Raw genomic sequence first — 18,876 nt, forward strand, 5'->3', positions numbered from 1 at the left:
GGTATAAACTTGTTACCACATGAACTTGTGTTAACGTACTGATGTTTTCTTTCAGGAAGGATAATTGGTTAGAAAGATTATTCTATAGCTGTCAAAGACTAGATAAGAGAGATCAACCAACCATCCCTCGTAATCTGTTGAAGACTGATGCTGTTCTTTGGCAATGGGCCGTTTGGGAAGCAGCTCAGTTTACTGTTCTTTCGAAGTTACGAACTCCTCTGGGTAGAGCCCAAGATACATTTCAAACAATTGAAGGTAATGTAAAAAATATAGTTTATTTTCATGGGATTTTTTTTGGTAAGATTGTGCAGCTGAGAACTTCATGTCCAAGGCAAGAAGCACAATGGCTTTATTTTTCAGTGATTATAGATTTTAGCATGTTTTTGACATATCGAGAAATGCAATAGCAGAAGAGCGGTTGCATAATTACTATTAACTTTTGAGAGATTTTACTTTAGCATTGCTATACCTTGACACATTTAAATAAAATACTGTCTGGTAACTTTTTTTTCCCCCATGTTTTGGTAAAATGTGTAGGTATTATTAGGAGTCTTGCAGCCCATACATTAAACCCTGACCAAGATGTTAGCCAGTGGACTACTGCAGACAATGACGAAGGACACAGTAGCAACCAGCTTAGGCTTGTTCTCCTTCTACAGTATCTGGAGAACTTGGAAAAACTGATGTACAATGCTTATGAAGGATGTGCCAATGCCCTTACCTCTCCACCCAAGGTTTGTGTGTCTTTAGAGTGCTGATGTTACTTGAAACAGTCAATTGAATGAACAGTGTTTTCAGGGTTGTTCAGGTCTTAACTGTTGGAACTTCAGAAGAACTTCTCAAAGTTTGAGACTCTTAATTCGTCTGACTTTGACTTCGGCTTATTCCTAGAGAACATGTGAAAACAGGATTTGTTTCTGGAGTACCAGCTTGTATAGTGGTACATATCGAGCAAGTCTGTAGTACCTCTAATTTGTAGCAGTCACTTATTTGTAGATTGTCAGCAGTCCTGTTATAAAGTAACACAATTATTTGAGGCTTTAAATTGCTTTTTGATTAATATAATAATTACTTATAAACATACCCTTTTATGTAGTTCTAACTGCAAAACATTCTTCACTGTTGAAATAAGCTGTTTAATTACCAGACTTTGACATGACAGTAATATATAATTTATAGTCAGTTCATGTCAAGATTTTTAGCTTGCCAGTATGCATGGCCAGTTGCATGCTATGCATGGTTTCAGACCATCTGCATTAATAAAATTAGATGCAGAATTTTGCCTGTTTCTTCATCTCTCAATTGAAAATTCAACTGGAGAAAAGAAACCTGTCCTGACTTTGTTTGTTATAAATATTAAGTACTTAATGTAACTATTTTGATTCATACAGTAGAACAGTATTGTAAAACTTATCTTTTCTGTCTTTAAAGGTTATCAGGACGTTCTTTTATACTAATCGTCAGACATGCCAAGATTGGCTAACGCGGATTAGACTTTCCATCATGAGAGTTGGATTGCTGGCTGGCCAGCCTGCTGTGACAGTCAGGCATGGTTTTGATTTACTCACAGAAATGAAAACTAACAATAGTATCTCTCAGGTACTCTCTTTTCAAACTCTGTAGACTATTGCAAAAATACTCTCACAGTATTCCAAAAGAACTAAGCTAAGGCAATCAGCAGTTATTAAACCAACTGGTCTGTAACAGATTGTGTTATTTAAAGCCATATTTTAAACTCGTACTTCTGTATTGACAGACTTTTGTGGTTAAGCAATACTGTAGGTTGGAGATTAGGATGCACTGTATACATGTGGTCAGATACTATTGCTATAGTTTGTTCACAGTTTGAATTGAGCAATTTCTTCTTAAGCGAAAGGTTCTGCTTAAACCTTATGAAACTTCTGTTGTATCAGTGTGAGGCCTTCCCAAGCTTGTGGTAGTGTAGTGTCTTTGCTTACCTGTGGGTATGAGCAGGAGGGGGATGTATCGTGAGGATATCCTTCCTCTATGAGTAACTAGCAGATAAGTGCAGGGGTGGGATGAATGGATAAAGCGGTTAAGCCTTCTTAAAAAGGTTGAATAGTTTCTTCAGTACATGACTTGATTTGCTTAAATATTTTAACAAAGGAGGTTTGATAGATATTTATTACTTCCTGCTTCTTTATGAATTCTCATATAGGTATAGACCATCACATAGCTAACTATTGACATTCAGGCTGTGGATTCACCGCATATACTCTTCCCTTAGCTCCCCTGATTTTCCAAAAGCAGCGTAATGGATGGGTATGCAGAGCACTTCACTTGTAGATGCATGTAATGAAATACTGCTTTACCATTTCCAAGTATTTAACCATGTATATAGCTCTTATTTTATATGAGATTTGTTAAATAAAGCTTTTGGTTTGGTTTTAGGGAAATGAATTGGAAGTGACAATTATGATGCTGGTAGAAGCATTATGTGAGCTTCACTGTCCTGAAGCTATTCAGGGTATCGCTGTCTGGTCTTCTGCTGTAGTTGGGAAGAGTCTTGCCTGGATCAATTCTGTAGCTCAACAAGCAGAAGGGCGGTAAGTTTTCTCAGATAACCAGATGTTACAAACTTGGACCTTTTTGCTTTCTTGTGCATAGTTCTACTTCTGAATCTTTTAAATTGTGGCATGAACCAAGGCTACTGATCTGATTTCCATTTCAATTAAAGTCATTGTGTCTTTCAGAGATACCTAATGCATCCAGCATTTTTAGATATTTTAACTTCTAATTTTAACTTTTAGTTTTAACTGAATTACCAGGATTTGAATATAAATGGTGTTCCTAAGCTGGTTTTTTTCATAGTTTTTCGTACACAACAATACTATTTTTGTATTGTATTTAATTTTCCATTGCAAAATATTATTAATTTAAATATTTTCTCATGAAGTTTCTGACCAATGGCATGATCTGATTACCTGCTACAGTTTGCCAAGAGAGGGACTCCGAGGGAGATGCTTTGCAGTTTTAGTTCAGCTTTGAAAAAGTGGCTTCTACGTCTATTGAAGTAGAATCTTTGGCTGCAGATACAAATAAGTGGGTCAATGTTCCAGATAGGGTATGCCTTCATTTTGGTGTTTTCATCTCCTTAAAGGAATGCATCCTTTCTTCTGTATGAAGTGAAAAAGGGACACTTTTCATTATTTACCTGCCATGTAAAAATCCCTAAACAAAACAAAAAAGAGGTTTTATATTTATAACTATCTTTTTCCCATTTTTGTGAGGTTCCTTAAAATAATGTGCAGCTTTGTAATACATAAGAAGTTTCTCAAGAATGTCAAGTTTAAGGTGTGAATTGTTGCCCTAGACCCAGTTTTACAATCATCTATTAAATGATATGTAGTTAATCAGTATTCAGCTTTACTCAGTCAGGTGAAAAGTGTGACAGTCAAATATAAAACTCATTTATCTCCTTCAATCTGTACTTGGTTTGAAGTTGACATTAAAACCTGAATGGAAAAGCTTTTATATTATTCTATAACCTGGAAATTCAGCCGGTAAACTTGTATTCTATGTTAATCCCTTTCTTCTGCTGAAGGTGACATATGAACTTTTTGAGTATTGTGGTACAGAAATGTTTAAAATATAGTCTATTTACCAAAAAAGAAAACTGGTTCTGTAAAAAGCTGACTGAAATATTAAACCATTTAAGGTTTGAGAAAGCAACTGTGGAATACCAGGAGCACCTGTGCTCCATGACAGGAGCGGATTGCTGCATAACAGGCTTTGACAAAACTGTTCTGAAGTTGGCCAATTCAAACAGTGTGAATAATGCCAGCCCAAAGCATTCCTTGAATGGTCAGTATTTACTGTTTTCTTTTTAAGAGAAATATAATTTTGTAACTGTATGTACATAAAATTAGAACATTCAGTGATATAGCCATGGTAATGATAGTGTCTAATTCTTAAATCTGAAAACCTGTTTCTGTCTGCAGTTAAACTGAACTGCTTAATGCCATTGAAACCAGTATTAGGTGTAGATTTGAGGGTTTGCAGTACTGAGGTCTAGCTCAATGAAACTAAAAATAATAGTTAAAATATTTTGTAATTTACTAATTTAATTCTAAATTATTTTAGATCATCATAACTTAAGGCTTAGTATTCATGACATAATTGTGTCATAAATGCACTAGTTACTCAGAATTTTTTTAACTACTGAGACTTTGTTGCAGTATTCTGTTTCATCTTTGAAAAGGGACCTTCTTTGTTCCTAACTTAGTTCTTCTGTTTTCCTATTTTGATGATTCTTTACAGATGTGGACTAAATTTTTCCAAAACCTCCTTTGAAAAGGTTTTATTTAAAAAAAAAAAAAAAAAAAGAGTGGAAGAAGAGTACTGCAAATGTTGTGTAACTTCAATTTTTTTTAAATTAAGTGTTTTTCTTGACAAAAGACATAGAAATTACATTTGAGTAATAGAATTGCTACTTAAAAATATATAAGCATAAATATATATTTAAGTATATGTACTATTTTTTTTTGTTTCCCAGGAGAAACTAGAAAAACTGTTCTGACTAAGCCAAGTGACTCTTCACCTGAAGTTATAAACTACTTGGGTAACAAAGCATGTGAATGTTACATTTCCATTGCTGACTGGTCTGCTGTTCAGGAGTGGCAAAATATGGTCCATGACTTGAAGAAAAGCAATAGTAATACCTCAATCAACCTGAAAGCAGACTTTAACTACATAAAGTAAGGATATAATTAATTTATTCAATAGTACCTTAGAGTTCAGTATCTTAGAACTGAAATATTAAAGTTCTTATGGATTTTAGAACTGGATGTCATTGAAATAGAGGCGTGATAAGAAGAAAGTTGTGTTCTTGGGAGGGGGAAAACTTGGCCATGATATTTACTAGCCATACAGATAAGTAAAGAGGTAACATCATTCTAAATAGTTACTGTGGCTTTCTGACTGCTGAGGTTTCTTAGTAGTCAAGAAAAACATCTTTTCATTGAAAGTAAAAGATATCAAATTTATCCTACTTCTGTTGGCAGAATATGTGTCCTTTTGCACAACTTAATAATAAAAAATAAAATGCCTGTTGGTGGTACAGTTCTTAAAAATATTTTAATTCATCTAATGTAAAAAATATGTTAAGGAGGTGGTCTTGGCTGCTTAAATTATTTTTTTTGTTTTTATTAAAATGGAATTTAAAATTGTAGTTTGTGCATTTATTTCCTAACCCTTGATATTTGTCTGGTTCATGAAAAAATACTTGTGACCTTGAAATAGTCCTTCAAGGTTTAAGGGTCCTTTCTGTTTCATTTGACAACTTGATTGCTTTCCGTCCCTCTACTATTGTGGTAGATATCGTAAAATCCTTTTGGCTGAAATTTCTTGACTTGAAAATAAAAGCATAGAAGGAAGCTTTGATATAAAACCTTGCAGGTCTGAAAAGGTGACTACTTCTGTCAGAGAAAGGGGCGATCCTTTTTCTTACTGCAGTAACTCAGAGTGTTGTGCAGTTAATCCATTAGGAGAGTGAGTGCTTGTCATGGATGTGAAAATGTGTCATTTCTGAATGTTCATGTTTTTCTAAACTAAACCTACTGGACTTCTGATAAATATCACAAGTGCTTGCTGTACGATTGCAGAGGTCTGGTTGTTTTGGCTGGTTTGAGTTAGTTTTCATCCAGATAATCACTGGAAGTAAGATAGTATATCATCAGAAAAATCCTGTAAAGAGCTCCTGAGGATGAACAGCACTTTGACTCTTCTGCTCCTGGGCAGGCTGAGAATAGTCTCTCTGTAGTAATGAGGATCGAAATAATTCAGCAGAAAGGGGAGTTTTCACATGCTGAATATTTTTTTTTTTTCTTTCTAATGCAGATACTTAGATAATTCCTTCTTCAGTGGATAGTAACAAGAATACTGAACCATTGAGTCTTCTGTATTCTGAGCCATCAAGCCTCTTAACCTTTCAGTGCCTTTTTTTGCATAGTTCTGTAAAAGTCTATAATGCCCCAATTATTTCTTAATGTGGAACAATGGGGAAAAAAAAGTTAAATTTGCTGCTTCAAGCTGTTAAGCAATATAAATTTGTATAATCTGTGACCTGCACAACATTCCAGTATTTCTGGAATTTTGGTTTCATGTAAACTGGAGTTGAAACCATGGCCTCATGAAATTCTGCCCTCAAGCTTACTTTTCTGTGCATGGCGGGGGGGGGGGGAGTTTTGGGTTTTCTTTGTCTCTCTTTAAACTCTTCCAAAGTCAACCTTTTTCTTCCTGACTATGGTAGAAGAGTATTATATATAGTGTGATGATAATATGATGTTGTGGTTTAACCCCAGCCAGCAGCTAAGCACCACGCAGCCGATTCCCCCTCCCCACTCCCAGTGGGGTGGGGAGGAAGAGAAAAAAAAAAGTAAAACTCATGGGTTGAGATAAGAACAGTTTAATAATTAAAGTAAAATAAAATACACTACTACTACTAATATAATAATAATAATTGTAATGAAAAGGAATTTAACAAAAAAAAGAAATAACACCCAAGAAAAAACCAGTGATGCACAATGCAATTGCTCACCACCCGCTGACCGATGCCTGAGCAGCGATCCACCCCTCCCGGCCAACTCCCCCCAGTTTATATACTGGGCATGATGTTCCATGGTATGGAATATCCCTTTGGCTAGTTCGGGTCAGCTGCCCTGGCTGTGCTCCCTCCCAGCTTCTTGCACACCTGCTTGCTGGCAGAGCATGGGAAACTGAAAAGTCCTTAACTTAGGATAAGCGCTACTTAGCAACAACTAAAACATCAGTGTGTTATCATCAACAGTATTCTCACACTAAATCCAAAACACAGCACTGTACCAGCTACTAAGAAGAAAATTAACTCTATCCCAGCCAAAACCAGGACATATGAAAAGCTTGATAGCTGGAGAGGTGTGTTTTCCTTTCACTTTGATATTGAATTTATCCATTGGGTGCAGTACTATTGCCTTTTATTGATCTATGTGAAAATTGGGATTTTTGCTTAGAATTAATCATAAGTGCTCTGTAGGATTTTGAGTTAGGCTTGAGTCTTTCTTTTTTGCTGTATAAGATATTTAGCAACTGGAATGAAGTAAGAAACATGAAAATAAAGCTATAAACATTGCATTGCAGATCTTTGAGCAGCTTTGAGTCTGGACAACTTACTGAATGCACTGAACAACTAGAATTATTACCAGGAGAAAATATCAACCTACTTGCAGGGGGATCCAAAGAAAAAATAGGTATAAATGCATAAGTTAACACTACTTCAAATACAAAAGTAAATATTTCTTCATGTATCTGTCTCTATAAATGACAGACTGAAACTTCTGAATGCAGTTGGCTGTGTTGACCGTAACCTTTATGAATTGAGCTTCAAAATGATTGGCAGTGGTCATTCTAAATGTTGATACAAGTGTGTTTTCTGGAGTTAATGTGTTTGTTTATAAGTAGTCTATCATCAATTTCTAATATGAATACATACATGTATATTAAATTACATATATTTTAAAAAGGGTTTTTTTCCAAACTTCCTTGCTCTCAAAAATGCGTTCTCGGACGGTGACTTTTGGTAAAATTTGGCAGTTCTAGTTGGTTTCAATTGTTTGATCTCCACGTAGACATGAAGAAGCTCCTTCCTAATATGCTAAGTCCTGATCCAAGAGAACTTCAAAAAGCAGTTGAAGTACAGCTTTTGAGAAGTTCAGTATGTCTGGCAACAGCTGTAAACCACATAGAACAGGAGCAAAAGTGGCAGTCAATATCTGAGTAAGTTGAAATGTGCTAAGAATGAATGTAATATACTGTGAAAAGCTGTTCTAGTTTGTTAAACATAACTTTGTGAAGAGCATACTCTGCTTTGTATTTCAGCATCTATCGTAGTTTGCTACCAGTTTTAGCTGTTGTGAGTTATAAACTTACTGAGGAAAAATAAGATGAGTTTAACTTGGAGATTATGTAGTTCTTTGAGTTTCTGCTTCTTGTCAGTTTAATAATAAAGTATCACACTTATGCGTAATATTGCAAGATTTTCTCATCTCTTTGAAGATACTGAATTTGCTTTTTCTTCAGTAATTTTGATATCACTGTTTACTCTTAAAGTCTAGCTAACAAAAATGACTGTTCTGATCCTTTTATTTCAGAAATGTTATTAAGTACTTAAAGCAAACATCACGAATCGCTATTGGACCTTTAAGACTTTCCACACTCACTGTGTCTCAGTCTTTACCAGTGTTGAGCACTCTTCAGCTGTATTGTTCTTCTGCTTTGGAAAACACTGTATCCAACAGGCTGACATCAGAGGTATGTGTGTTTAAAACCTGAATTGGAGTAATGTCTTTCTCCATGTCATGAAGTATTGAATATGGAACATACATTAATTGTTTTGAACGTTGTTAATCATACTGTAAAAAGACCTCATTTAGTTTTCTAATGTGCCTTGACCCAAATTTTTTTAAATTTACATATCATTTGGACTTCTTTTATAGTTACAAATATACCATCTATTTCAATTACACTTACAGTATTTTTACAGTTTTATTGGTAGTTGCTTTTTAGAGAAGTGTTGACATTTCTTCTCTAAATACATTGTAACACTTATTCCCACAACACACACATGTAATTTACTGTAAAAGTAACTTTAAAATATTTATGGTCTTTGGTTTTAATAAATGAAAATACATTTTAGTAAAGATGTCTCTCATGACAACTATGCAACTTCTATGCCTCTTTCAGGACTGTCTTATACCTCTCTTCAATGATGCTTTGAGGTCATGCAAACAGCATGATGTAAGGCCGTGGATGCATGCGCTGAGGTACACAGTGTACCAGAATCAATTGATGGAAAAACTTAAAGGTATATAAGCTCTCATTTTAGTGTTATGGAAGGTAAATGTGAAATTTGAACGTAAATCTTCTGCTGAAAGTAGCAGCTGTCTTTTCCTATGGCAGGGGGGTTGGAACTAGATGATCTTTAAGGTCCCTTCCAACCCAAACTACTCTATGATTCTGTTTAGACGGATTACTTTTTAAAAGCCAAGTTTTGGTTACTTAGGTGTTTTGCTTTACAACTAAGGGTCTCAATTACTGCTGTAGTGTAGAGTGTTAAAAAGAAAAAAAACTTATTCTGAAATGCTTAGCAGTTCTATACTCTTCTAATCGCACTTTACTTGCTCATCTCTTCATACTATAAATGCTTTCACTTTTGAACACTTCAACACTATCAGTGATGGGTCTTTAAAAACAGTCATGAAAGCCATTTAAATGTGCAGTATGATAAGAGGTAATGGGAGAAAAAGAAGTTGTATCGGGGACAAGTAGATTTTGGTTAAGAAGAATGCTTATAGTGAAAAAATCACTCTTTTGCCCAGCAGATAATCTATGGATATATTTTTTTGTTTCAGATGGGCTATATAAATATTCTAGGCAGAAATGAAGTAATCTAAATTTCTGAAGGAGGTGTTAGGAAATACGAAAGAGCTGAACAATTTTTTTACTGATGGCCATGTACAGAATACATTGGGCAGAAATTATCTGTATAACCCAGGTGCAATTATTGTTTGTTCAACAACTTTTTTTACAATGTCTTGCTTTCTTCTTCAGAACCAACAGTCCCAATTAAAAGCCATCTAATGGAGCTGGGCTTAACAGCAGCGAAATTTGCACGGAAGCGAGGAAATATTGCCCTAGCTACACGACTGCTTGCCCAGTGCAGCGAAGTTCAGCTAGGAAAAACCACCACTGCACAAGACTTAGTCCAGCACTTTAAAAAATTGTCTGCACCGGGTCAGATAGATGAAAAGTGGGGTCCTGAACTTGATATTGAGAAAACAAAATTGTTATACACAGCAGGTGAGTATTTGCTAATTATATTGTAGATACTTGAGCTTCTTGTCCTTATAACCAGGCTAATTCCCCTGACCTTGAAGAAATCATAATAGGACAGTATCATTAGGAACTGATTTCATCCTATTAACTGTTGTCTCAGTCTGAAAGTGTTTTTACAAGTCTTTTCTTGTCATTTTTAACTTCAAAAGATAATCTTCTTTGTAAAAAATATATTGTTACAAGCTGTATCTGAATATGCTGAATTTCAGAAGTCTTTTGAATAAAGGTAACATTTTACTGAAGATACACTTTTCACGATGTGCAGGTCAGTCAACACATGCCATGGAAATGCTGAGTTCTTGTGCCATATCCTTCTGCAAATCTGCCAAAGCTGAATATGCAGTAGCTAAATCTATTCTCACGCTGGCTAAATGGATTCAAGCAGAATGGAAGGAGATTTCAGGACAGCTGAAACAAGTATATAGAGCTCGACAGCAGCAGAATCACACTGGTCTGTCTACGTTGTCTAAAAACATATATAATTTGATTGATCTTCCAGCTGTTAATACACTAGAAGAAGAATATCCTAGGATTGAAAGTGAATCTACAGGTAGATTTGTTCTCTTTTTTTTTTTTTTTTGGTTAAATTAGTTACTGATGATTCCACTGAGGGATAGTACCAGTTATATGCATAAAGACAGAGTGCTCCATCACTCATGTAGTTCTCCTAATACACGTATAAACAGTGTGTTTTGTGCAATAGGTAACTATACACCATTAAAAAACCCAAACACCTTAATATTGATATTTCATATTTCTTTCACATTTTTCTCATTCAAGTAATGGTGGCCTGAAGAAGAAACTGGAATGCATTTATTTTATATGAGGAGGATATCAAATTTTGTCATGCTTTTGTCTGCTTTCAGCTCCTGTATTTGCTAAAGTTTGAATGAGATCTTTCAGATTAAGCATTGACAGGATTTATATTTTGAAGGCCCTGATAAGTTTGAAAAGCAGTTACCTTAGGTTTTCTCAAGATCTTTATACTTAATTTGAACACTTCTGTTGTTGCCACAAAATGTACTCTAATTCGCAATTTTCAGCAGACCTTTCTTCGGATGTCAAGATAAAGTTCTTTCTTTGCTTAAACATGGATTTCATAAATAACTTAGTTCCTCTCTTGCAGAGTCAGAATTATTTTAGAGCTGTTAATGGATGTTACGTAGTAGGTGCTTTCTGACTTGATGGTGAAGAAAATGAATACGTACACAAACACACATAAACACACTGCCCTAGGTACTTCATAAAAGTCTGCTTTCTGAAGCATCTTGCTCTTTTGGAGATCATGAGTTTCTTGCCTCAGTTCCATCCTTCTGTGAAAGAGAAAGCAATTGTAGCGTATAGGCAGTGGTTGCTAGCAAATGAAAAACTGGTCTTTGTTTTGCAGCCAGTGTCAGAACTGAAAAATAATTGCATTTCAGAAAATTTTACACTCTTGGGTAATAACTTGACTGAAAAAAGTATTACATACTTATAATGTTTTGGTGTTATTTTCTACGTTAAAGAAATTAGAAGTAGGTTTTACATCATAACGTATGTTGCTCTATTTCTCCCATCACAGTAAATATTGGAGTTGGAGAACCTGACTTCATCTTGGGACAGCTGTATCACTTGTCTTCAGTACAGGCACCTGAAGTAGCCAAGTCTTGGGCAGCCCTGGCTAGTTGGGCTTATAGATGGGGCCGGAAAGTAGTTGATAATGCCAGGTAAATTCATCCTAATGTTTAAATTTATACGGCACAATTAGTTTTCTTAAGGTAAACCCTAGCTTTGTATTTATGATTACTGTTCTTTGTGGTCCGAAGTCGCACGTGAGCAGAGAACTGAATATTCTCTTGATTACTTGACCTCTGTAAAAAGAGGTGAGTTTAATTCTGAGATAAGGATGAAGATTTCTTCCTTCAAGAAGTTTTATATATACAGTCTTAATGGGCTCAGTAGCTCTACGAATACTAATATATTGGGGATCAATAATTCATTAAATGTTACAGTCAGGGAGAAGGTGTTCGTCTGCTGCCCCGGGAAAAATCTGAGGTTCAGAACTTACTTCCAGACAACATTGCAGAGGAAGATAAAGAGAAAATCTATGGGATTCTTGGGCAGGCAGTGTGTCGTCCAGCTGGAATTCAAGTAAGTGTAAATTTGCTTGCTTAAAAAATGTTCAACTTCAGTGTGAACCTTATTTTTCCTCTACTTGTGATTCATATTAACTCTTGTAAACGTTTTAAAATTCAGACAATACAAGAGTTCTCTAAGAAACCATCTGTTAGCTAAGAGGTAACACATCTGTTCTATGGACTATGGTAACATGATCAAGTAATGCAGTTGCATGAGTTGCCTAGACAAACTGGTTTAGGAACTAATATTGCTTCTAGAAATGGTTGGAGGACTTAATCAAATCTGTTTTGCCTTTATTTGCATTTAGGATGAAGATATGACTCTACAAATCACTGAAAATGAAGATAATGAAGAAGATGATATGGTGGATGTTATATGGCGTCAATTATTAACAAGTTGTCCCTGGCTTTCAGATCTTGATGAAAATGCAACAGAAGGGTTAATTAAAGTGTGGAGGAAAGTTGTAGACAGAATCTTCAGTCTCTATAAACTCTCCTGCAGTGCATACTTTACTTTCCTCAAACTCAATGCTGGTCAGGTTAGTGTTTGTGCTGATGAGGAAATCCAGTTACGAACTTTTCTAAATGATGATATGAACTATATACTTAGCTTAGAGGAATATATCTTTCTTTCAAGGTTCCACTTGATGAAGATGATCCCAGGCTGCACTTAAGGAATACTTCTGAGCAAAGCACTGATGATGTGATTGTGATGGCAACCCTAAGACTGTTACGATTGCTTGTGAAACATGCTGGAGAACTTAGGCACTATCTAGAGCATGGGCTAGAAACTACACCTACTGCTCCTTGGAGAGGTAAGTACATGTTATCTAGATGTTAAAATTAACTTTGACGTATTTTCTCTCGATACAAGCAGAAAGGTATTTATTGCATTTTCATAAAATTTTTATTTAAGCATGATGGAAAGAGAGCCTGTCTTTTACTAAATAATTTCATTAAAGGTGTTCAAGTGCCATGCATTCTGATCTTAGAATAGATAAGTAGCACAGATTCTGATCCCCTCCCTCCCCTACCTTAAGACATTGAAAGGAGAAAGGAGATGTAGTTTGACATTATATTACCACCTTAAAAATGGGGTGGGATTTTTTCCTAGCTACAGTTTGAAATGCAGCTCAGAGAAAGATGTGTGGCTAAAGCCAGATGTCTCAGAAGTAGTTGTTTGTCACTGCACTACTGGTTCTGGTTGCTCAGACTTGTCCACAAAAGGTTATTGAGTTAAAGTGTGGAAGGCAGCAGAAGAGGAGGCCAACTATTGCAAAATTGTACTTTCTTTTGAAATGTCCAGTTATGCTAACTTCAAGAACTATTAATGTGACTCTCCTTATTTTTGAAAAATGATATAACAGGTACAGTGTGCAAAACTCAATTCCTAGTGCTTGACTAAAGGATTTATATATTGCATCTGATGTTATCTGTATTTGAATAGTAGAAGAAAATAAGCTATTGCCTGTACTGTGAAAGACAGTTATTTAAAAGAAGTTTTTATTGGGGAACTAGACATTTACGTTCTCCCAATGCAAAACCAGCATGCTTTTAAAAATAAAATTCTGCATCATTTGAAGTGAAATGAAATGAATCAGCACGTTTTCTTTTCCTGTTTATGAAGGTATTATTCCTCAGCTTTTCTCCCGCCTGAATCACCCAGAAGTGTATGTTCGTCAGAGTATTTGCAACTTACTGTGTCGAGTGGCTCAAGATTCTCCTCATCTCATACTATATCCTGCAATAGTGGGTACCATTTCACTTAGCAGTGAATCCCAGACTTCAGGTATGGAGGGAAAAAAAATGTTCAAATACACTTTAGTTAATATATTTTTATATACTGGATAAAATGATACTGAGGTTTTTCTTTCAGTAACTGAGACTTTCTATCTTAAGGATATTTTTATTATGGGACCCCACTGATACCTTTCATTTGATTTACCAGTTTGGCAAATAAGTTAGTCTTTTCAATTTTATCATATACTTCACCAGTACTTAATGTAATATGGGGTCCTGATGCTAAATGAATTATTGAGTGATGTATCTTTCAAGGCCAGAACAATGTAGCTAATATTTTAACATCTGTTTTTAATTTAGGAAATAAGCTGCCTTCTGCGATCCCTACTTTGCTAGGTAATATTCAAGGGGAAGAACTGTTGGGTGGTGAATGTGATGGAGGGAGCCCCCAAGCTTCTCAAGATAGTAGTAAAGATGACACAAAAGTTGGATTAAATGAAGATCAAGCAATGATGCAAGATTGTTACAGCAAAATTGTGGAGAAACTCTCTACTGCAAATCCAACAATGGTATTGCAGGTAAATAATTCAACTGTATGCTACTTGTGCTCTTAATTGAACCACAAAATATATGACTTGTATATCTTGTGGGTAGACCTACTGAAAGTTTGGTGCATCGTTGCTGTTAAGCTGTCATCTTTTTTCAAGTTGATCTACAAAAGTAAGTCTTAATACTAGTACTCTTAAAAGTAAGTGAACCTTAATTTATTTTATACAGGTTCAAATGCTAGTGGCTGAGCTGCGCAGAGTTACAGTTCTTTGGGATGAACTTTGGTTGGGAGTTTTACTGCAGCAGCACATGTATGTCCTCAGAAGGATTCAACAACTGGAAGATGAAGTCAAGAGGGTCCAAAACAATAACACTTTACGGAAGTATGTCTTTTTTGAATAATTCAAGTGATAATCATAACAAGTGTTTGTTCTTGGGGAAGCATACGGTCAAACCAATCAACAGTGTTGTTGCTCCTGAATTCATACTATCCTAGCTGCTGCTCTGTAAGCCAGTGACCTTATTTCAAGAACATTTTGATGCTACAGCTAGTACTCTAATCAAATGAGAAACAACAGTAGTCTACCTGTGAATCCATGTTGGGATTTCCTTAGTAATAGTGTGTTAGAACCCAACGCATATTCAGCTGTGGATTATGAGATCCTATAGTTCTTCATTTCCAAGGTCTTTCTTAAAGTCAGCTGAAATGAGGACAAGCATGTTGAAGAGTGTAATCTATTTGGAGTTTACCGTAGATACAGATATTTGGAGTAAACAGAATGTCTTAATCTGCTTTTGGTTTTCAGCGTTCAGCAAGTTTGTTTTTTTTTTTTTTTTTCCTCCCTCACCTGGGTTCTCCTGTGAATGGATTTGTGGAAAAGGAAAGCCATTCACTGGGCACCTGGCTAAGTTTAAGAATGTCCCTTGAATTCTGTAGTCAGGGCTGACATGAAATGGGAGAACAGCATGATCTGAACCTCTCTTTTCCCCTTCTTTATAGTGTGGTACATCCTCAGGAAGTAGTAGTAAAGAGCTCTTCTTTTTTTTTTTTTTTTTTTTTTTTTTTAAAAGAAATCAGTTGCTTAGAGTGGTTTGAGCTCTGAGCTTCTCCTCAGGGCTTCCAGTGGTGAAGAACCCAGTTCAAATGTTTCAGTTAAAAAAAAAAAAGGGGGGGGGGGGGGGGCAGGGGAGGAAAAAAAAGTGTGGTTCAGAGGAACATGCGTTCAATGTGGAATGAAATACTCTTCCTTTTAATTCGGTCATCCTTGAAGACCTCATTTTAGAGATGTAATAATCTTTGTGAATTCTTAGATGTCTCATTTGCAGTCTTAATGCTCTGCTTATGAAGTAACTTGGTTTTATGGAGTTAAGAGGAAACTTAACTTTTTTGGTTTTTTGCTTTTTTTGGTTTTTTTTTTAATAGAGAGGAGAAAATAGCAATCATGCGTGAAAAACATACAGCTCTAATGAAGCCCATTGTATTTGCTTTGGAACATGTACGGAGCATCACTGCAGCTCCTGCAGAAACTCCTCATGAGAAATGGTTTCAGGATAACTACGGAGATGCAATTGAAAATGCACTAGAGAAACTTAAGAATCCTTTGAATCCTGCTAAACCTGGAAGCAGCTGGCTCCCATTTAAAGAGGTATTATATGCACAGACTAAGAGTACAATGTAGAGACTCTTGACACTCTTGCTGTACCATGTGCTTGACCCTCTCCTTAGTATTCTCTTGCTGTTCTCTTGCCATATCAAAATTGCAGCCTGAAACTTTGTCTCTGCAATCACCACAGGCACGCTAGACACTAAAGCACAGTAATTTTTTGCCTCTGTAACAAGTCCTACTGACTGTCTGCATTGTTGCATTTCTACCCAATTAAATGATTATATTTTTTTCAAATCTTGCATCTTCTGCTGTCTGGGATGCTGTCAGTTTTGGGGGCAGAGGGCTTTGTTTTAAATACTGTCTTTCTGAAACTATGCCATTTGAGTTTAGTGGATTTAAATTTTAACAAGTTGATACTCTGGTTATCTAAATGTAGTCCTCGGACTGTGCAGCAATCTTCAAATGATCAAGCCTTTCCAAAGATACTTTGTTTTTCAGTTATGGGATCTTGTCTTAGTTTTTTATGGGTCTGAGGAGAAACAAAATATGTATTCACTTGGATATCCAGGGCCAACCTGGTGGTTTTTAAAAGTCTTCCTAGACAGAACCTAGGTTTTACACACAAACAGACTTTTTTTGTAGTTCCCCTTCTGCTTTGCAGAACAAGCAAGTATGCAGATACATAAACAGGAGGCTGCTGAATGCTGCTGCCTTTGGCCACTGCTCAAATATTTGTAAATGCAGGAGCAAACCTCTTGAGGAGTTTGATTTGTTGTGACTTTGGTGCTTATCACCAGGCAGGGTATATTTGCTGCATAAAGGATGTTTTTTAGTTTTTGTCATCTTCATCCTAAGCTGTAAATGGATTAGTGGGGTGGCAAGGATGAAAGGTAGTTTAAGAAGAATCTCCGTGCTTTCTGGAGGATGACCACCATTAAGTCTGTTTTGGTGGTGGTGGGTTGTTTTTTTTTTTTGATGCTAGCTGTTAAGGCGAACCTCAACCTAAAAAAAAAAAATTTCTTTGGAATAGGTTATGCTAAGTTTGCAGCAAAGAGCACAGAAACGGGCTAGTTACCTTTTACGACTTGAAGAAATCAGTCCTTGGTTGGCTGCCATGATGAACACTGAAATAGCACTTCCTGGAGAAGTATCTACCAGAGACACAGTCACAATTCATAGTGTGGGCAGCACCATCACAATCCTGCCTACCAAAACCAAACCTAAAAAGCTGCTTTTCCTGGGTTCAGATGGGAAGAACTATCCCTACCTGTTCAAAGGTAAGAAATTGAAGTTTTCTCATACAAGTTACTGTCTCTCGTTATAAATTAGACTATATTAAAGTTGGGAAGATGCATGGTTGCAACTTTTGTTTTATCTGCCTGCATGATATGGAGAAAGAGTTGTTTGGAGCATCTGCTCCCTCTCTTCCCCACCTCCCATGTCATCATACACTTTCAAGGAATTTTGCCTTGTGAAGCTCTAAGTCAGGGGTGTTTCAGATCCCTTCTTTATAAGGGTTGCATCAGAAACAGTCTTCTGCTTGCATACTGATAGGATTAGCTGGATGCACTTTTCCAGAAGCTTAAGGTAGCACAGAAGAGAACTTTAGAGACTTCGTGCCTTACCTGAAAGGGAAAGACCTATTCATTATGTTAGTAACTGTTGTGTGTACTGCTCAGAGAGCTGTCATAAACTGGTGATTCTAGTAGGTAAATGCTATGTAAACATTTAGGTTTAGGCTGAACAACTCATCCTTAATCTGTGTAATTTATAAAGCTATTCATAGTCTGAAATGAAGTAGGATTTCAAAAAATGCTAAATTTTGGGCTTTAGAGAAAAAAATTCTTCTCTTACAAACTAAATTTTAAACAAAAATTTATCACAGGTTTGGAAGATTTGCATCTAGATGAAAGAATCATGCAATTCTTATCAATTGTGAACACAATGTTTGCTACTATTAACCGTCAAGAGACACCGAGGTTCCATGCGAGGCACTACTCTGTAACACCTCTGGGAACAAGATCAGGCTTGATCCAGTGGGTGGATGGAGCTACGCCTTTGTTTGGTCTTTACAAGCGGTGGCAACAGCGCGAAGCTGCTTTACAAGCACAAAAGGTAACAACTATGTTTTATGCTAGCTAGAACAATTCAGAAGGGAAACATTTATTCTGATATGCTTTGCAATTCTAAATAACATCTTAAAAGGATTGTGTTTTGTTCATAATAATGCAGAATGGTTCTGTGTATTGATATCTCTTAGGATTTTACCAGATGTCAATGAAATTGCATATATATTTATATATATTACAGTATGTAACATAAATATACTGTTCTGGCATGATAATTCGAGGAGAACTGTTTTTGAACAAATAGAGTTAACCTTGGTTAAAATTATTTTGGTTCCACATCTCATTCTCATTTCATTTTGAATATAGTTTTTACGGTTATATTTTTGAAATTTACCTTGATAAGAGTAGAGTTAGGCCAAAACAGTGTGTTTTCAGTTTATTTAGGCTTTTTTAACTATTGAATTTTGAAAGAATTCTCTGAGCTGTAAAAGTCATCCTCAGTAGAGCAGTTGATTTCATATTTCATTCTCACCAAAACTGAATTTGGGATACTTTTCTGTGGTAATGAGTTGCGATATGTAAACTACCATTTTTACCTCTTAGGCTCAGGACTCTTACCAGACTCCTCAGAATCCTGGAATAGTGCCTAGACCCAGTGAACTTTACTACAGTAAAATTGGACCCGCTTTAAAGGCAGTCGGGCTTAGTCTTGATGTGTCACGTCGTGACTGGCCCTTGAATGTCATGAGGGCTGTTCTAGAAGAACTGATGGAAGCAACTCCCCCAAATCTCCTAGCTAAGGAGCTCTGGTCATCATGTACTACACCGGATGAATGGTGGAGAGTTACACAGGTGAGTTATAACAAATATATTTTCCCTTTGAAAGGCTGTGTTTTTAATGGG

General features: G+C 36.0%; 1 protein-coding gene across 1 annotated transcript in view; it reads left to right on the top strand.

The window, feature by feature from the left end:
- The window catches only part of SMG1 (SMG1 nonsense mediated mRNA decay associated PI3K related kinase), a 68,278-nt gene that overhangs the window by 33,209 nt on the left and 16,193 nt on the right, over window positions 1–18,876 (top strand). Inside the window, exons 20-42 of the mRNA XM_050906307.1 lie at window positions 56–255; window positions 538–734; window positions 1,432–1,599; window positions 2,413–2,567; window positions 3,680–3,825; window positions 4,517–4,718; window positions 7,138–7,247; window positions 7,626–7,773; window positions 8,148–8,307; window positions 8,740–8,860; window positions 9,607–9,855; window positions 10,157–10,441; window positions 11,453–11,597; window positions 11,883–12,021; window positions 12,317–12,547; window positions 12,646–12,823; window positions 13,636–13,797; window positions 14,109–14,326; window positions 14,526–14,680; window positions 15,721–15,943; window positions 16,935–17,181; window positions 17,790–18,019; window positions 18,577–18,825. Of these exons, the coding sequence (XP_050762264.1) occupies window positions 56–255; window positions 538–734; window positions 1,432–1,599; window positions 2,413–2,567; window positions 3,680–3,825; window positions 4,517–4,718; window positions 7,138–7,247; window positions 7,626–7,773; window positions 8,148–8,307; window positions 8,740–8,860; window positions 9,607–9,855; window positions 10,157–10,441; window positions 11,453–11,597; window positions 11,883–12,021; window positions 12,317–12,547; window positions 12,646–12,823; window positions 13,636–13,797; window positions 14,109–14,326; window positions 14,526–14,680; window positions 15,721–15,943; window positions 16,935–17,181; window positions 17,790–18,019; window positions 18,577–18,825 (4,318 nt within the window). The remainder of the gene's footprint in view (window positions 1–55; window positions 256–537; window positions 735–1,431; window positions 1,600–2,412; window positions 2,568–3,679; window positions 3,826–4,516; window positions 4,719–7,137; window positions 7,248–7,625; window positions 7,774–8,147; window positions 8,308–8,739; window positions 8,861–9,606; window positions 9,856–10,156; window positions 10,442–11,452; window positions 11,598–11,882; window positions 12,022–12,316; window positions 12,548–12,645; window positions 12,824–13,635; window positions 13,798–14,108; window positions 14,327–14,525; window positions 14,681–15,720; window positions 15,944–16,934; window positions 17,182–17,789; window positions 18,020–18,576; window positions 18,826–18,876) is intronic.

The sequence above is a fragment of the Gymnogyps californianus genome, chromosome 15 (genome assembly GCF_018139145.2).
Source record: "Gymnogyps californianus isolate 813 chromosome 15, ASM1813914v2, whole genome shotgun sequence".
NCBI classification, from domain to species: domain Eukaryota; kingdom Metazoa; phylum Chordata; class Aves; order Accipitriformes; family Cathartidae; genus Gymnogyps; species Gymnogyps californianus.